The sequence below is a fragment of the Salvelinus namaycush genome, chromosome 21, assembly GCF_016432855.1.
Source record: "Salvelinus namaycush isolate Seneca chromosome 21, SaNama_1.0, whole genome shotgun sequence".
In the NCBI taxonomy this organism is placed as follows: domain Eukaryota; kingdom Metazoa; phylum Chordata; class Actinopteri; order Salmoniformes; family Salmonidae; genus Salvelinus; species Salvelinus namaycush.
Genome location: NC_052327.1, coordinates 52,309,611 through 52,322,260, shown reverse-complemented (window position 1 = coordinate 52,322,260; position 12,650 = coordinate 52,309,611). Strand labels below are relative to the sequence as shown.

The 12,650-nt window shown below is 41.3% G+C and overlaps 1 protein-coding gene across 2 annotated transcripts in view; it reads right to left on the bottom strand.

Annotated features, from left to right (window-relative positions):
- The window catches only part of LOC120066485 (probable 2-oxoglutarate dehydrogenase E1 component DHKTD1, mitochondrial), a 47,760-nt gene extending 42,152 nt beyond the window's left edge, over window positions 1-5,608 (bottom strand). The window contains exons 1-2 of one of the 2 annotated variants that reach the window (XM_039017888.1): window positions 5,535-5,608; window positions 4,356-4,596 (exon numbers count right to left, since the gene is read on the bottom strand). In XM_039017888.1, the coding sequence (XP_038873816.1) occupies window positions 4,356-4,542 (187 nt within the window). In that variant the 5' untranslated portion in view covers window positions 4,543-4,596; window positions 5,535-5,608. Of the gene's footprint in view, window positions 1-4,355; window positions 4,675-5,534 lie in introns of those variants that run through there. The other variant, XM_039017889.1, reaches the window with a different exon arrangement.
- Between the last annotated feature and the right edge of the window lie 7,042 nt (window positions 5,609-12,650).

The following is a 12,650-nucleotide window of genomic DNA, read 5'->3' as shown; positions in this document are numbered from 1 at the left end:
CTGCTTACTTTCAATAACTGGTTGTGCCACCTTTAGCTGCAATGACTGCAACCAAATGCTTCCTGTAGTTGTTGATCAGTCTCTCACATTGCGGTGGAGGAATTGTGGCCTGCTCTTGCATGCAGAACTGCTTTAACTCAGCAACATTTGTGAGTTTTCAACCATAAATGTAAGAGGTAGGAAATACCTGTCTTAGGGGGTTTCAAGCACAAACTGCTCGTTTTAAGTCCTGCCACAACATCTCAATTGGGATTAGGTCTGGACTTTGACTAGGCTATTCAAAACTTAAAATGTGTTGCTTTTTAGCCATTTTCATAATTGTGTGTTTTGGTCATTGTCTTGCTGCATGACCCAGCTGCACTTCAGCTTCAGCTCACAGATGGATGGCCTGACATTCTCCTGTAGAATTCTCTGACACAGAGCAGAATCCATGTTTCCTTCTATTAAGGAAAGTCGTCCAGGTCGTGAAGCAGCAAAGCATCCCCAAACCATCACAGTACCACCACCATGCTTGACCATTGGTATGAGGTTCTTACTGTGAAATGCAGTGTTTGGTTTTCACCAGACATAAATGGGACCAATGTCATCCAAAAAGTTTACTCAAGTTTGCCAAAAAAGCACCTGGATGATCATCAAGACTCTTGGAAGAATGTTCTATGGACAGATGATTCAAAAGTATAACTTTTTGAACGACATGGGTCCCATCATGCCTGGTGAAAAACCAAACACTTGGTTGATATCTGTTTTTTTTGGTGGAAGAAAGCGGGTTAGGGTCTCGTGGCTTACTGTACCCAGTCAACATGCTAGGCTCGGGCCTATTCTGTTTGAGATTCAGGGGACTCGGCCTTGACTCTGACTCAGTGAGCTTCATGCGGCCCGAGCTCTTCCCGAGTCCGACCCCTCCCTTTTTCCACATTTTGTTATGTTACAGACTTATTCTAAAATGGATTAAATACGTTTTTCTCCTCATCAATCTACACACAATACCCCATAATGATGAAGTGAAAACAGGTTTTTAGAAATATTTACAAATGTATTAAAGAAATAAACAGATTTACATAAGTATTGCCCAGCGTTGTCCGGGTTAGGGGAAACACCTGTCTATATAAGGTACCACAGTTGATAGTGCATGTCAGAGCAAAAACCAAGCCATGAGGTCGAAGGAATTGTCCGTAGAGCTCCGAGACAGGATTGTGTCAAGGCACAAATTTCTGCAGCATTGAAGGTCCCATTTAAGGTCCCCAAGAACATACTGGGCTCCATCTTTCTTAAATGGAAGAAGTTTGAAACCACCCAGACTCTTCCTAGAGCTGGCAAAATGACCAAACTGAGCAATCGGAGGAGAAGGGCCTTGGTCAGGGAGGTGACTGAAAACCCGATGGTCACTCTGACAGAGCTCTAAAGTTCCTCTGTGGAGATGGGAGAACCTTCCAGAATGACAACCATCTCCGCAGCACTCCACCAATCAGGCCTTTTTGGTAGAGTGGCCAGACAGAAGCCACTCCTCAGTAAAAGGCACATGACAGCCCACTTGGAGTTTGTCAAAAGTTATCTAAAGGACTCTCAGACCATGAGAAACAAGATTCTCTGGTCTGATGAAACCAAGATTGAACTCTTTGGCCTGAATGCCAAGCGCCACGTCTGGAGGAAACCTGGCAGCATCCCTATGGTGAAGCATTGTGGTGGCAGCATCATGCTGTGGGGATCTTTTTCAGTGGCAGGGACTGGGAGACTAGTCAGGATCGAGGGAAAGATGAACGGAACAAAGTACAGAGAGAGATCCATGATGAAAACCTGCTCCAGGGTGCTCAGGACTTCAGACAGAGTCAAAGGTTCACCTTCCAGCAGGATAACGACCCAAAGCACACAGCCAAGACAACGCAGGAGCGGCTTCGGGACAAGTCTATGTGTGTCCTTAAGTGGCTCAGCCAGAGCCCCAACTTGAAACCGATCAAACATCTCTGAAGAAACCTGAAAATAGCTGTGCAGAGACCCTCCACATTCAACCTGACAGAGCTTGAGAGGGTCTGTAGAGAAGAATGGGAGAAGATCCAAATACAGGTGTGCCAAGCTTGTAGCTTCAAAGCCAAGAAGACTCGAGGCTGTAATCGCTGCCAAAGGTGCTTCAACAAAGTACTGAGTAAAGGGCCTGAATACTTATGTTAATGTGATATTTCAGTTTTTAATTTTTTACTAAACTTGCAAAAGTGTATACAAATCTGTTTTTGCTTTGTCATTATGGGGTATTGCGTGTTCCAATATGGAAGTGTTTCTTGATTCATCAGAGATCCTTGTATTTTTGTGTATTTTGTAGTTGACAATACATTTAGCCTATCCCTGTTCCCCCTCAACACGCATCCAAACGTTACACCCCTCAACTGCCTTTGTCAATTCTTGATTCTCTGTTTTTGCAGGAATCTTCTAGGTTGGATGGAAGAAGGAACCAATTCCTACTAACCAGCTTTGTAAGAGCTAGGTTTGTACTAGCTGTGCTGATGATCAGTGTTTTCCCCCCTGCAACAGGTCTCACAGACTGGATTCCCCAAGAGACATGTCATTCAGCTACCCTGATCTTAGCACATTTTTTACTAAGAGTGTATTCTAGAACCTAAAAGGGTTCATCGGATGTCCCCATAGGAAAACCCTTTGAATAACCCTTTTTGGTTCCATGAAGAACCTTTTTGTTTCCAGGTAGAACTCTTTTGAGTTCCATGTAGAATCCTTTCCGCAGAGGGTTCTATTTGAAACCAAAAAGGGTTCTACCTGGAACCAAAAAGGGTTCTCCTATGGGGACAGCCAAATAACCCTTTTGTCTGAGTGTAGTTTAAGTAGATCCAATTGAAATAGCACCGCTCTAATAATATACGTTTGTAAAGCAAATAAACTCCTGTTTTAACTCACCTTCCTTTAACTTGCTAAACCCTTGTGTGCTGATTCAACAGACACCTCCCTTGGTGATTCATGCTCTTGCTCATTCTCACTGTCACTCACTCAAACTCACATGTGCGCAGTTGCAGAGAAGAAGAAAATATTTGACAATTACACCCATTTCTAACAATGTTTGTTGCAGGAATGACATGACAGACAACTTTTGAGAGATAATATTTTGTCTCTTTATTTCCTCTTTAGACGTACTTACATTTTTGCATCTACCTTTCTTTTTTTTTTACTGAGGACATCTGGCAATTGGGGGAACCTCTGTCCGGGACAATGTCCTCAGGATTATGGAGTGGTGCGTTTGTCCGGGACAATGTCCTCAGGATTGTGGAGTGGTGCGTTTGTCCGACGACAATGTCCTCAGGATTATGGAGTGGTGCGTTTGTCCGGGACAATGTCCTCAGGATTGTGGAGTGGTGCGTTTGTCCGGGACAATGTCCTCAGGATTATGGAGTGGTGCGTTTGTCCGGGACAATGTCCTCAGGATTATGGAGTGGTGTGTTTGTCCGGGACAATGTCCTCAGGATTATGGAGTGGTGTGTTTGTCCGGGACAATGTCCTCAGAATTATGGAGTGGTGCGTTTGTCCGGGACAATGTCCTCAGAATTATGGAGTGGTGTGTTTGTCCGGGACAATGTCCTCAGGATTATGGAGTGGTGTGTTTGTCCGGGACAATGTCCTCAGGTTTATGGAGTGGTGTGTTTGTCCGGGACAATGTCCTCAGGATTATGGAGTGGAGTGTTTGTCCGGGACAATGTCCTAGGCTTCAGATTGCCTCTTGTGCTCAAAGGTCCTTGATGAGATCCACCCCCCATCACACCACTCTTATTCATCATTAATAAATATAAATCATTTGAACTTTATATACTCTGTGTCCCAGTATTTCTATGCATGTAATGTGTGTGGTTGAATTATGAAACATTACTGTATGCAGATGTCCAAAATGTTTGATGTAGATTTGTTTTTGCCATTGCTTGATCTATTTTAAATGTAAGAATATGTTGCCGATTTAAACTTAAATTGGTTACTATAGAAACAAATAGAAATGTAATGAACAATATTTTCAATATCAAACTTTATACTCTGCAATACTTTTTACAGTAGGTAATACGCTGTAGTCAGGTAGTTATTACCAGGTTATGATGAGGTTTTAACTATGACCAGTAGGCTACATAATATAGCACATAATATACAGGTCACAATTATGACGCAATTGGTAATATGGTGGTCAGAAAAATACGTCATATTCCGTTCAGTAAAAAGTCGAGGGTAAAAACAGTTTGCGACCAGAATAAGACGTCATACGGATGTCTTTTCAACCTGGTTTTGCCCACTGATAATGTTGCCCAACATTCTTGCTTTGCTATAGAATAATAGCTAAAGGTTAAAGATGTCCATTATCAGGAAAAACTACTGACCTCGATTGAGTGCAATGTTATACGAGACTGGGTCACTGTGCAACTTCGTGTCCCCCTGGCTTTGTTTGGGTCGGTGACCGTAGACTCCTTTCCGGGTATGATACAGACAACCGACGACCGGTCGCGCGACACTGAGAGGTACTCTGCTGACGTGGTGCAAGTTTTTCAGGAATAGTATCGCTGACATGATTTTAAATGAATAAAATAAGTTTAAAAAACGACGTAGCCAGTTAATCTAGACCACATATGTCAGAGTCAAGGCCCGCGGGCCACATCCGGCCCGCGAGAAGGTTTTTTACGGCCCCTGGGATGATCTTGATTTATTATTAGAACCGGCCCGCAGACCGCAGCAAGCCGGCAGCCCGCAGATCTTTTACACGCACCAATACTACATTTCCCACAATGCAACGGTGACGCACCGAGCAGTAGGCTGCTTCATTTCAATATTTATTGGCACAGCAGTCGTCAGCATCACAGTAAAATTAACTTTCAGATACCCATCAAAAATGGCAAAACGGAAGGTGGACACTGAGAACCGGGGGTTTCAAACAAGGTGGGAGTCGGAGTATATGTTCACGGAGGTAGCTGGAAAACCTGTGTGTCTTCTGTGTGGAGAAAGTGTGGCGGTACTGAAAGAGTATAATCTGAGACGACATTATGAAACGAAACACGCGGACAAAAACAAGAATATGGACATGGAACAAAGGCTACAAAAGGCTAGATTTTTGCACTTTATTTTATTGTATTTCAATCCAATTATATTTTAAAAATATTTCAGTTGAGTGGATGATAGAAAATTGCTATTATTGTTTTTTTCTTTGAAGTAAATTTAGCCCACTTTTGCTAAAATAGAAAATATAGGCTACTGATGGTGCCTTGAATACCGGTTTCTTTCATTTAATGTTCATGTTATGGGGATTTTTATATAAAGGAAATTTGTCTTTTGTGTCTGTTGAAAATTAAAGATTACTGACAGAGCCATAAGAAAATATTGCTTTATTTATCTGATCATATTGGAATATATTTGTTAGGTTTTCAGTAGGTTCAATTAGGTTCACTAGACTATATGCGTCATTTAAAAAATTTTCAATGAACATTCGAACAGTCCGGCCCTCGGCTTGTAGCTAAATTTTTTATTTGGCCCTCCGTCCATTTGACTTTGACACCCCTGATCTAGACGGTTACACACGCTACAGAGCAGCAGCCACACTGCTGTGAAAGATAGGAGGTGGCACCATACTTCAAGCTGATTGGTTGAGCCGTCGGCGTGTTTCGCGGAAGTGCAGAGGTTATATAGTTTAATGTTGAATCAACTCAGGTGCATGTGTAGCCAGCCAGTTGAATCAGATTGTAATGTATCACTTTCACGTTTATATCACGTATGATTGACGACCCAGATGATTATGCGCAACAAGTGCCTCCATCAAACACGCACTGTTGGGTTTGGCCTCGTAAACCTTCCCCATTTTGCCCTAGGCCACTACAGAGTGGTGAGGAGGAGTCTACCGTGTATGGATGACATCGACTTCACCATTCATTTTCTTTATTCAGGTTCACTCAAACATTGTTTTAAACGTTGTTTTACTATTGACAGTTACAGCTGACTTCGGGTTTGTATATCGATTCGCTCTCCTTAAATAAAAGTAAATCAGATTTGTAATGTATGTACATGTACTCACCTGGACTGCCTGATGGTGGCGTTGTTACTAATTAGTACGTGTTCGTCTGTACTGGTACTTGACTCATGACATCAGATAAACATTGTTATTTTACCCGTATCCCTGCCTCATTGTGCGATATAGTATTGCATGGTGTTCGAAGTAAAACAAAAAACAACATTTGAGAGTTTGGATCCAGAAATTCAGCCTATGTTTCTGGATTCAAACTCTCCCAATTTTTCCTCTAGGCTCAGAGTAGTTGGTGGAATCATTTTCTCCATGTTTCGTAATGTTGAGCTTTCCTATGTATTACTTTTTAAATGTAATAATATGTTGCAGATTTAAACTTTCATCGCCAGTGGCTTCTCAGAAAACCAGAAAAGTGCCTGTAGCACTAAAATAAAAACTTGAAAAGGAACTTAACCACAAGGAAAAGATGGATGTCATCATCAAGCAAACTGAGCCTAGTGAATGGGTAAACAGCTTGGGGACAATCGTGAAGCCAAACACAATACGGGTATGCATGAAACCATAAGATCTAAACAAAGCCATCAAGAGAGAACATGATTCTTTACGTACCATTGAAGAGGTAGTTGCTGAAATGCCTAACGCCAAGGTATTTTCAGTTGTTGATGCAAACCAAGGATTTTGGCAAATCCAACTGGATGAAGAGAGCTCCCGACTCTGCACGTTCAATACGCCGTTTGGGAGGTATTCCTTCAAGAGACTGTTGTTCGGAATCACGTCCGCTCCAGAGGTTTTCCAGAGGTGCCTCGCCCAGCATTTGAAAGGTCTGGAAGGTGTCTTAAACACCATGGATGACATTATTGTCTGGGGTGATGACACAGAGCAACACGACCGGAGACTGAGACAGCTACTAGACAGACTGAGGAGCATCAACTTGAAACTGAATAAGGGCAAGTGCAAAATCAGAATGACAGAAATCAGCTACACTGGACGTGCTATCAAAACGGCACGCCAGGGTAAGCCTACACGAAACACAGCCCTCATGTTAAGTGTTTCTAAAACTCCCTATGGGAAAAATGAATGGTGGAAAAACTATTGGAACCATTTCCCTGTTTGACCGTTGGTTTTGTGGGTATTACGACACCTCCACTGTGGGGCTCTATAGGGAAATGAATGGAATGCCAAAAATAAGATCTGTGTTAAACACAGGCTTAGGAGACCTTATACATTTTATTATACGTCTATCAGATAATCTTCATCAGCTGACCTCACTTTTTGTGAATTTTGAATAATTTATGTAATCAGGAAAAAACACAAAGGCTTCATAATTCATAAAGGTCATTGTAACTGACTGATATTATCTCATAGAACAAAACTTATAAGATCTCCCAAGCCTCAGACCTTATGTTCGGCGTTTATCCCAAAATCCTATTCTTTCCCCAATTAATTTTCCCCATAGGAATGGCTGAACGAACTGGAGGTAACTCATTTCCGGTTATTAGAACTACAAGCTGGCGAACTCGATTGAATACTCCTTCTCAAAACCCATTGGATGAGAAGTTCAGAGGGGCCGGACCGCTGGCTTTCTCATCCAATGGATTTAGAGAAGGAGGCGAGGATGCGAGGAGTCTGCAATTGAGATTCTCCCACAGACATGCACTCAGACCCAAATACACATTGCAGGATCTGACTAGATGGAGTAAAGCTATGACCGGAAGTGACTTGTTGTAGCAGGTTAGGCGAGCATTTTAACTAACTCTTAACCCTATTCTTAATATTAACCTAAGGCTCCTAACCTGCTACGTTAATTCGCCTAACCTATATTATTAAGGGGGGGGGGGGGGGGCAGCAGGAGAGAGAATGTGTATTATGGGAAGGGGGGTGGAGGCTATTCAGCAGCCTGATGGTCTGAGGGTAGAAAAATGTATTGGCCAAGATTTTCTGATGATCTTCTTGGCCTTCCTGCGACACCTGGTGGTGGTGTCCTGTAGGACAGGCAGTGTGCACAAATGGCGCGTTAGGCTGCACGTATCGCCTTCAGAATAGCCTTGCTGTCCGCGGCGGGGGTGTTGCTATACCAGGCTGTGATGCAGCCCGACAGTATGCTCTTGATGGTGCTCCTGTAGAACACTGTGAGGGCCCTCGGGTAATCTCTTCAGCATCCTGAGGTTGACGAGTCGATGTCGTGCCTTCACTACGGTGTCCGTGTGGTTAGACCATTTCAGCTTTTCTGAGATATGTACGCCGAGGAATTTGAAGTTATTGACCGTCTCCACGGCGGCCAGGTTGATAAGGATGGTGGCGTGTCCAGCTGGGATCCTCCTGAATTCCACAATCAGCTCCTTTGTTTTGCTAACGTTGAGGGAGAGGTTGAGGTTGTTCTTGATAACTCAAGTAGATATTTGCTACTTTTTATTTGAATGAAAAACACATGATATATGAGTTGTGGTTTTGTAGGTGATCAGAGATGAGGGAACTGGGTTAGAAACAGTTCTTATTCAGTACAATATACTTATGATTCATCCATCAATTTATACTGTATATTAACTGTAGTTACACTTGTCAACAATAGATAGTGACAGTGTATTTGTATCTCGTTTAACCTACAGTCTGTAGCTGTCTGTAGTCTGTAGCTGAGTTGAGCTACCGTTATTACCAATTTGAATCTCTCTTAACTTCCCTGTAGGAGATGATTGGTCAAATGCAGAGCTATGACGAGTAGGCCTAGTCTATAAGGTATTTCCATATTTAAAATATAATTAAAGCGAAAGGAAATTCTGATCACAAATACATAGGTTAGCCTACATACATAATATCTTTCTGCAGTCCCCTATATAGGTTTTCTTCAAGGTAAGAGCTTCTATTCTTTGTCAAGTAGGTCAATATCTAATCTAATAGGCATAGCATAACATATTTATCGGCATATGGGAGCCTAATCTTTGAGAAAAAGGGAAAACATAATTTAGGTCTACTTGTATGACTTTTGTGACACACCGTGACCTCGTAGTCTAACTGGCCGCCAACGCAATTATTAGGAAAAATCCATCATAATCAATAATGTAAGCCCGAAGAGCTAAGGTAAACCATTTTTTCCCCAATTAAAAAGTAGGCCTAACTACCTAGACTAATTATTGTAGGCTATAAATTATTAAACTCCAATCATATATATTGATTTTATTCAGTTAAATTCTTCAATTCAGTTGCTTCCCATTCCGTAGGTTCTAAAACACCCACAAGGTGTCCGTCTCTCTCTGTCTCAGGTCCAGCATGGATAAATTGAGAGAGATTAAGACGTTTCTGACTGATGTCCTGTCAGCGAACCCCAGTCACATCCTTCAGCATGTAGATGAGCAGAAACTTATGACTTTACGCGAATACAGGAAGCTGCAAATCTTCAGTAAATCAGCCCCGGAAGATTCTATCATCCGTTTGCTGGATACACACATCAGTAAGGACGGTGAGACCTGCAGTAAATTCCTCACCCTGTTACAGCAGCCAGACATCAGAACATCTTTCCCCAGACTGAAGAAAAGCAAAATGTTTGAAGTGTAATGCACTACTTTTAAATCATGTTGCAGGTCTGTTTTGCAGGTCTGCACACCTTGCTGTATGATTTTAAACGAAATAAATTAATTTAAAATTTGTAAAGGGTTACACATCAAGTAACAAAATGTAAACTAGAGGACTCTCATTGGCCATTGACTAGAGTGAATCTATTGTACAGAACACCCATAGGAACTTTGAGGCAAAACCTTACAGATCAATATACACTGCTCAAAAAAATAAAGGGAACACTTAAACAACACAATGTAACTCCAAGTCAATCACACTTCTGTGAAATCAAACTGTCCACTTAGGAAGCAACACTGATTGACAATAAATTTCACATGCTGTTGTGCAAATGGAATAGACAAAAGGTGGAAATTATAGGCAATTAGCAAGACACCCCCCAAAAAGGGGAGGTAGCGGTCCTGCTGCTGGGTTGTTGCCCTCCTACGGCCTCCTCCACGTCTCCTGATGTACTGGCCTGTCTCCTGGTAGCGCCTCCATGCTCTGGACACTACGCTGACAGACACAGCAAACCTTTTTGCCACAGCTCGCATTGATGTGCCATCCTGGATGAACTGCACTACCTGAGCCACTTGTGTGGGTTGTAGACTCCGTCTCATGCTACCACTAGAGTGAGAGCACCGCCAGCATTCAAAAGTGACCAAAACATCAGCCAGGAAGCATAGGAACTGAGAAGTGGTCTGTGGTCACCACCTGCAGAATCACTCCTTTTTTGGGGGTGTCTTGCTAATTGCCTATAATTTCCACCTTTTGTCTATTCCATTTGCACAACAGCATGTGAAATTTATTGTCAATCAGTGTTGCTTCCTAAGTGGACAGTTTGATTTCACAGAAGTGTGATTGACTTGGAGTTACATTGTGTTGTTTAAGTGTTCCCTTTATTTTTTTGAGCAGTGTATATGGTATCTGGGGGGGGGAAATGACATTGTTATATTATTGTTCTTGTTAGGTTCAAACCTTCCAACTACCTTCCAAAGACGTCGATCACCTGGTGGGAAAGACTATGAAAAAAAATCCACAGCTTGTGGATACATCTGTGGCGTTTCAGAGTTGAAGATGGGATACCGGGGTAAATACTTTCAAGCAGTTCTACAGCAAGCTGATAGGCCGATGGACATTCTCATTTTGGAACCAGAGCAACGAAAACGTTTTTCAGGAGCCGAGAAGAAGGTCAATCAAACAGTGTAATAAGTTTGATCGTGTCTGGTTTATAGTATCATAAGTTTGATCGTATCTGGTTTATAGTATAATAAGCTTGATCGTGTCTGGTATATAGTATAATAAGCTTGATCGTGTCTGGTTTATAGTATAATAAGCTTGATCGTGTCTGGTTTATAGTATAATAAGCTTGATCGTGTCTGGTTTATAGTATAATAAGCTTGATCGTGTCTGGTTTATAGTATAATAAGCTTGATCGTGTCTGGTTTATAGTATAATAAGCTTGATCGTGTCTGGTTTATAGTATAATAAGCTTGATCGTGTCTGGTTTATAGTATAATAAGCTTGATCGTGTCTGGTTTATAGTATAATAAGCTTGATCGTGTCTGGTTTATAGTATAATAAGCTTGATCGTGTCTGGTTTATAGTATAATAAGCTTGATCGTGTCTGGTTTATAGTATAATAAGCTTGATCGTGTCTGGTTTATAGTATCATAAGCTTGATCGTGTCTGGTTTATAGTATAATAAGCTTGATCGTGTCTGGTTTATAGTATAATAAGCTTGATCGTGTCTGGTTTATAGTATAATAAGCTTGATCGTATCTGGTTTATAGTATAATAAGCTTGATCGTATCTGGTTTATAGTATAATAAGCTTGATCGTGTCTGGTTTATAATGGTGTAATATTGACTGTCTTTATTCGTCTCTTTTTCCAGGTTAAGCTGAAGGGAATCTCATTTGAGAAACTTGGCATAAACAAGTACAAAGATGGCATAAAGTTCACAAACAAATCCAAATTGACTTTCATGAAAGGCAAAAAGCCTACAGAAGGAAGCCACCGGTGAGCAAATATAAGAAATATTTTGAATTAAAGATGCATAGACCTACTATGTCAGAACACGCTCTCTCACTGAGTGTGGAGTTCAATGTTCTGACCAAAGGGAATTAAGCCTACATTATGTAAATACATTGTTTTATTTGAAGTAGCCATTAGAGCTGCACCGTGACAGCAATCACCATATCTAACCACTTGCAGTAGGCCTACTGCAGCTCACAGGAAATTGAGTAGCTATAGATTGACTGTGTATTAGCCTACAGTTTGTGAAATAACTATTCCAAACACAACATAGCATGTAGCCTAGTGCCATCTACACATTGCATTGGGAAAAACAACCAGCGTTTTAACATTCATTTGCAACTGTTATTTCGCTTCTTAATGTTTACTTAGTAGCCAGTTCCACCACTGGGCAGGTAATTTATGTTCAAGATACTATATAACCTATTAGTAACCGAATACAATCAGAATGTAATAAAAGTTTAGAAATTTGTACTTTTAGACATATTAACCCCATTTGGTCTCATTTTTTTTAAATTATTTTGGCCCTGTGAAGTGGCCACTTCAGTGCAGTCATCATGATCTACAATAACTTGTTTTAAAATAGTCATGTGGTCATCATGGTACACAACACATGCCTGCCTCTGGGTCTTTCTGAGCATAGTCCAATGACGTATAAACACAATAGCCTTGTCCAATAGTGTGTGGGCAAAGGGTACATCAGTTGTTCATTGCCCTTTATTCAGTAGTACTTAAAATACTGAGGTTCTTGCAGTTTAGTTTGTAAACATCTTGAATACCAAGATATTTGGTGGCATCCTCAGACGATGGGAATACTTCACCTGCAGGGCTTCTTTTTGAACAAAACAGAACACACAATCACTCACGGCCCCACAAATATGTTATGTCCATAGTCTACTGTATATTAGTAATAATATAGCAGTAAACTCAAATGATAAAATCAGCAAATGCTTGGAAACAAAATAAATAAGCAAAGAGAAGGACAATGGAAAGAAACAAGTTAGGAAGACAGACACTGGGGAGTTTGTAAATGTTGTCACGTCACTGGACAGGCACTGGGACTACACAACACACAGACACATTGAA